Raw genomic sequence first — 6,638 nt, forward strand, 5'->3', positions numbered from 1 at the left:
GTATAACAGTGGTTTGTTCTGGAGACTATCAGAAACTAATATAGCTTAAAGGGGCTAATAATATTGAGCTTAAAATGGTGTTTAAACTATTAAAAACTGCTTTTATTCTAGCCGAAATAAAACAAATTAGACTTTCTCCAGAAGAACAAATATTAGAGGAAATACTGTGAGAAATTCCTGAATCTGTTCAACATCATTCGGGAAACATTTAAAAAAGAAAATAGTTAATTAAAAATAAAAGGCTAATAATTCTGACTTTAACTGTATATATATTATATTATATTGGGATTCTGAAATGTAGAGCTAATGTTTTATTCAAGTAAATTTAGTCACGATTATTTGATGAATCTGCAGAGGAGTTTCTTGAATGTGCTGCTCAACTCAGGATGATCATTAGTCAAGGGTGTGTGTGTATGTGTGTGTGTGTGCGTGCGTGTGTGTGTGTGTGTGTGTGTGTGTGTGTTAAATCTGTGCTGTAATTTCCTGTTGCTGGAGAGTCACATGACATTTACAGCTCAGGTGATTTCAGGATTTCTCACTGAGATGAAAGGGAATGTGTTCACACATTGTTCTGTCCAGGTATAAAGGTGAAGCGCACCACACACCACACCCACCATCAGGACACACACAGCCTCTGCACTGATAATGATCCGTCACGCTGCTGGAGCTCCGACACACCCGGCACAGGTTTACTGCAGTAGTGTGTGTTTGATGAAGGACGAGTGTAGAGAAACGGACCGTCACACACGTGTTCAGCGTCCTTCTACAGCTAATTTATCCCATATGAATTTGTAAAACAATTAATAACAATAATCACTGTAAATCCTGAACTATGTAACGTGGTGCATCACGATATCACAGATATGGAAGAGAAGTTGACACGGCAGCACACAGCTACAGAACTACATTAATTTGATTTATTGTTAATCTGAGGTGTTATTGTTGAAAATGAGTCCCGTATGGAAGCAGTGAAGGATCTGTACCTGCAGAAGTGCTGTTGGGTAATAGAGGTGTGGAGGATTCTGTCCAGCGCACGCCTGCATTAACATTATAGTTAGTTATAACTATATATACATTATAGAGTTTTAGTGAAGTTAGATGAGCTCAGACTCTAATCTGATACTGCAGTCGGTCAAACTAGTTCTCCAGACCCACCCCTAAAATAATGCAGTGTTTCGTCAGTCGCTCTGTGAAGATCCCGTCCGTCGAGTCTGCCAGGACAAAGTTCATGAACTCCACAGAGCTGTTCTGAGATCAGTCCTGCATGCACACCGCTGAGCTTCAGCCACTGCTCATTTATTCAGTGTGTGTTCATCTGTTCTTCATGCTGTCCTTCAGCTCGGCGGGCAGCAGCTCTATCAGACTGTCCTCCACAATCACCCCGGTCAGCTGGAGCACAGGACAGTGGGCGATCTCCACCGGCAGACCCTCCAGCCGGTTGCCCTTCAGCTCCAGCCGCACCAGCTGAGCCAGGTTGGCCACCCGCGGGGACAGCGCAGTGATGCTGTTATTGCCCAGCGCCAGCACGCGGAGCCGCCTGCAGGAGAACAGCTCTTCTGGGAGCGTCTCTAGAGCGTTGAAGGCCACGGAGAGGAACTGCAGACCCTGCAGGACGCCGATCTCTGAGGGCAGAGCCACTAACTGGTTGTGGGACAGGTCCAGGTGCCGGAGCCGAGGGCAGTAACAGAGCCGTGGGGGTAGTCGGCGCAGGGAGTTCCAGCTGACGTCCAGCATCTCCAGTGCCCGCAGCCGGCTGATGTGCTCCGGGATGCAGGAGATGTGGTTGTGCCCGAGTCGGAGCGTGGCCAGGCGGCGGCAGTGCTGCAGGCTCAGAATCTCCTCCACTGCCATCAGCCTGTTCTCCCTCAGGTCCAGCTCCTGCAGGTGCGACAGGCTGAAGACGGCACTGGGGATCCGCTCCAGCCCGCAACCTGTTAGCTCCAGAGCTGCCAGCCGCACTAGCTTCTTCAGGCTGCTGAACGCTTGCAGTCGAGTGCCCTCATTGTGAACACAGAGCCGGAGTAGCTGCTGGGACACATCCACCACTCCGGGCGGGATCTTGGTCAGTTTGCAGCGTAGCGTCAGCACTCGCAGGTTCTTCAGCTCGCGTAAGGAGTCCAGGGTCAGCTCTCCGCTTAGGTGCAGCTCCTCCAGGCTCTGTAAGGTGTACATCCACAGCGGAAGCAGCTCCTGGGTCTCCGTGGCCACACGCAGCACCTTTAGCTGGTCCCGCAGGTGCCCGAGCGCCGCCGGCTGGAGTCTGCATGGGCTGTGGATCAGAGTGAGCTCCACAAGGGCCGGGAGCTGCGTTACACTGCTGGGGATGGTGATGTTGCTGATCAGCTCCAGCTTGAGTGACTCCACCTCTGGGATCTCAAAGACTGTGTCCGGTAATCCCGGGAGCATGAACAGGTGCAGCTCCAGCCGCTCATGGGTGTTGTGTGACAGCCGGCTGCGCAGTTTGCCGACCGTCCACTCGTGGTTCAGGTTCAGCTGCCGTAAGTGGCTCTTGCTAACCTCCGACAAGAAGATGGCGAAGCGTTTGGAGTACAGTGCGTCGTACTGGTCGCTGAGGTGAAGCAGAAACGCAAAGTCATTTTTGACATCAGGAATGTCGTTGATTCCCGTCTCCAAGCGGACCGCCTCAAAGGAGTACTCCTTCAGCGGCCGGTGGAACAGCCAGTACAGCGAGTAGATGCAGAGCAGGCCGTACACCCCGACGAAGCTTATATAGCAGTACGCCAGTTTGGAGAAGAGATGTGCTTTATTGTAGTTGCAGCAGAATGCGCTGAACCCCGTCAGATCCGGAGGCACCGAGCACAGTACCACAATCTGGATATTGGGAACCAAGAGGACACTATAAACCGTGATCAGAACAAACTTGAAGACCTTCAGCACTGTCTGCAGAACATACATGAGGTACAGCAGGTCTGCCTCCTCCACGTGTGTGCGAAACTTCCGGACTTTCTCAAACAGAGCCTTGGCCTGCTCACCCTCCTTCTTATCCAGGAGCGACGGCTCTGTGGATTTCTGCTCGGAGTCGGACTTCACAGAGGCTCGTATCAGAGACAGCACGTCTTCCTCATCTCCGCCGTCTGGAGCTGAACTCTGGTTGTTTTTCCTCCACAGCACCATGCGCTCCTCTGACACCTCGCTGATGGCTCTGGTGGTCCAGGGCGAGTCGAAGCACTTCCGCAGGATCACCACGAACAGCTCGATCTTGGAGGACGTGCCGGGAAACTTGAACCAGAAGCTGCTGGCCACCATGAAGATCATGCTGTGGATGACCACCAGGTACGGGAAGTATTTTCCATACCAGTGCACAGCGCGCTCGTAGCAGAAGTGGTTGACGAACTCGTACTGGTGGATGTCCAGTCCGTTCTTGCGGCCGAACACCTCCACGATGTTGGGCCCGATGTATTTGGTGATGGAGAACTCCCACAGGCTCTGGTTGTCCCTGTGCTGCCGGACGTGGCTGCAGTCGGTGTGTCCTCCAGAGGGATCCGTCAGCCGGTTCGGGAGGCAGGAGATCTTATCCTGAGTCAGCTGAGGAGAGATAAAGACGAGCCCGTATCAGTGAAGAGAAAACCAGACATATGTTCTATACACATGATCAACATTTAGCTGTGAGCATCTGCGTGGCGGCACAAGAAACTATCGATTATCATCTCCACAGGAGCCTGATGGTAAACAGCGCTTTATCTAATCAGGCTTTACTGCACACACTCTTTCTCTGCCTCACACACACACACACACACACACACACTCCTGCACCTGCGCAGGGTGAGCCAGGTGACGTCTGAATGCAGCTTTAATAATAATAAAGTTGAATGATTTTTGTTCATTAAATGTTCTCCATGCTGCAGTGGAGCATGCTGGAAGTGTCCATCCAGATAATGGATCAGAAACTCGTCGAAACCACTGAAGAGTTTAACAGTTTAATATGTTTATTAACTTTATTTGCAATGTTAAATCTAACGGGTGAAAATGGGCAGTCGTGTGCTTGAGGAATCTGTAATAACCTGTTGTGTTTCTGCTGGATGTTTCTCTGAACCTGTGGCTTTATGATCTACTGCTCACCTGATAAAGCAGGTCAGCTACTGTCTAACTGCACCATTACAGGAGCTTCACTACAGCTCACTGGATAACTGCGTCCTACGCTGAATAACAGCTACTTTCACAATATTACATCCCAGTAAACGAGCGTTAATGAGGAATGTTGTTAGTAAAATATGTGTTTCTTGAAGGAGTTCAATACGATGATGTCTAACACTGATGTTTTATTACAGTTTCAGGTTTCTGTCAAGAGTCAAAGTACAAAGCTGCAATAAACGGAGCACCGCAGTAACAACACGCACCTTAAATTAAACAGACAGATTTCTCTTAAAGACTGAGCAACTGTGCCGTTATACTGAATCATACAACAGTCTTTATTAATCACTCAAATGGACTTTAACAATCACTATTAAAACGGTACTATGTAGAAATATTAGCAGTAATAAACATTACACCGTGGGATGTGGTCTATACAGTAGTCAACATTTAAAGTGGGTCAGAAAAGTTCTTTATAGTCGTCCTAAGACCAGATTGGGTCTTCAATATCCACTTCAAATGCTGCCTGCTGTATATTTCCCACACCTCTACATCACACGTTTAATTAATTTGAGTCTGAATAAAGTGTGAACAGTCCACTGGAGGATTGCTGAGATGCTTTTATGATGTTTGAAGGTGTTTTGCATAATGATGGAGTTAAATCACAGTTCACTAAAGGACAAATCACCTCAGAGCAGCTCAAAGACCCTTTCCTTTTATATTTGAAGCAATAAAGACAATCATGCAGAGACCGTGGACCGTCTGAGACTTCTGCACCTGTGATGGTGTGTGTGAGCTCTTCTGCACCTGTGATGGTGTGTGTGAGCTCTTCTGCACCTGTCATGGCGTGTGTGTGAGCTCTTCAGCACCTGTCATGGTGTGTGTGAGCTCTTCTGCACCTGTGATGGTGTGTGTGAGCTCTTCAGCACCTGTCATGGTGTGTATGAGCTCTTCAGCACCTGTGATGGTGTGTGTGAGCTCTTCAGCACCTGTCATGGTGTGTGTGAGCTCTTCTGCACCTGTGATGGTGTGTGTGAGCTCTTCAGCACCTGTCATGGTGTGTATGAGCTCTTCAGCACCTGTGATGGTGTGTGTGAGCTCTTCTGCACCTGTGATAGTGTGTGTGAGCTCTTCTGCACCTGTGATGGTGTGTGTGAGCTCTTCAGCACCTGTCATGGTGTGTGTGAGCTCTTCTGCACCTGTGATGGTGTGTGTGAGCTCTTCAGCACCTGTGATGGTGTGTGTGAGCTCTTCTGCACCTGTGATGGTGTGTGTGAGCTCTTCAGCACCTGTGATGGTGTGTGTGAGCTCTTCTGCACCTGTCATGGTGTGTGTGAGCTCTTCTGCACCTGTGATGGTGTGTGTGAGCTCTTCTGCACCTGTGATGGTGTGTGTGAGCTCTTCTGCACCTGTGATGGTGTGTGTGAGCTCTTCTGCACCTGTCATGGTGTGTGTGAGCTCTTCTGCACCTGTGATGGTGTGTGTGAGCTCTTCTGCACCTGTCATGGTGTGTGTGAGCTCTTCTGCACCTGTGATGGTGTGTGTGAGCTCTTCTGCACCTGTGATGGTGTGTGTGAGCTCTTCTGCACCTGTGATGGTGTGTGTGAGCTCTTCTGCACCTGTCATGGTGTGTGTGAGCTCTTCTGCACCTGTGATGGTGTGTGTGAGCTCTTCTGCACCTGTGATGGTGTGTGTGAGCTCTTCTGCACCTGTGATGGTGTGTGTGAGCTCTTCTGCACCTGTGATGGTGTGTGTGAGCTCTTCAGCACCTGTGATGGTGTGTTTGTTCACCTGGAGTGTGCAGCCGAACACCCCGATCATCAGCATGGCGATGCCCAGATACTCCGACAGAACGTCCCACCAGGGCTTCAGCACCCGGAACTGCGGGTTCTGCTCAGATGTGATGTTGCGGAACTCATTGACAGGAATCATCTTTACTGCTGAACCTGCGGATGGAGGAAACCCAAACCCAGACACTCAGAGCTTCAGAAACTGGACTCCACAGTTCTGCAGTGCACTACTCTAAAGCTCCAGCACCTCCTGCACACCTGATGGAGGAGCTGAGCGCTAAAGCATCATCAATAATCGCTCCTGCATGACCGCTGTAATGCTCCAGATCATGTGTTGTATTCTCTGCTCATCTCTGACTCGATCTACCCTGCTAAAGCGCTGTAAAAGTAAAGAATCGGACCGGAGCCGTACCTGTGCAGGTGAGCAGCGGCTGTGCTGGAGATCAGATCCGGCCTCCAGCATCTCCTCCTCGGCCTCTGCCCGGGATTCCGCCGTTACTCGTCAATAACTCCGCGAGTCGGAGAGGCTGAGCCCGTCATTATAAACTACACGCACAGCACTCATATCCAGCTTCATATCTCACTGACACATCACCGCTGTCTGACTGACAACCCGCTGTGAAATACAAGCGGAACCCGCGAACAGGAGACACCCAAACAACCGGGAGAACCGGCGGAGCGGCGCTTTATAACCGGACAGAGGAGCTGATACTCACACTAGAGGAGCAAAGTTTCCCGACACACACACACACACAC

At 50.0% G+C, this 6,638-nt stretch overlaps 1 protein-coding gene across 1 annotated transcript; it reads right to left on the reverse strand.

Moving 5' to 3' along the window:
* Positions 1-6,638, reverse strand: si:zfos-323e3.4 (volume-regulated anion channel subunit LRRC8E). Its single transcript, XM_056459261.1, has 3 exons — positions 6,295-6,638; positions 5,884-6,038; positions 1-3,546 (listed from the first exon to the last, which is right to left on the reverse strand). Exons 2-3 carry the CDS (start codon positions 6,022-6,024, stop codon positions 1,312-1,314), a joined length of 2,376 nt encoding a protein of 791 aa, XP_056315236.1. The 5' UTR covers positions 6,025-6,038; positions 6,295-6,638; the 3' UTR covers positions 1-1,311.

Source organism: Danio aesculapii, chromosome 6 (genome assembly GCF_903798145.1).
Source record: "Danio aesculapii chromosome 6, fDanAes4.1, whole genome shotgun sequence".
NCBI lineage: Eukaryota > Metazoa > Chordata > Actinopteri > Cypriniformes > Danionidae > Danio > Danio aesculapii.

Coding starts and splice junctions, on each gene's coding strand:
- si:zfos-323e3.4 (XM_056459261.1), bottom strand. CDS start 6,024: ATGATTCCTGTCAATGAGTTCCGCAACATCACATCTGAGCAGAACCCG. Junction 3,547..5,883: donor TGTTCGGCTGCACACTCCAG/GTGAACAAACAC, acceptor ATCTCTCCTCAG/CTGACTCAGGATAAGATCTC.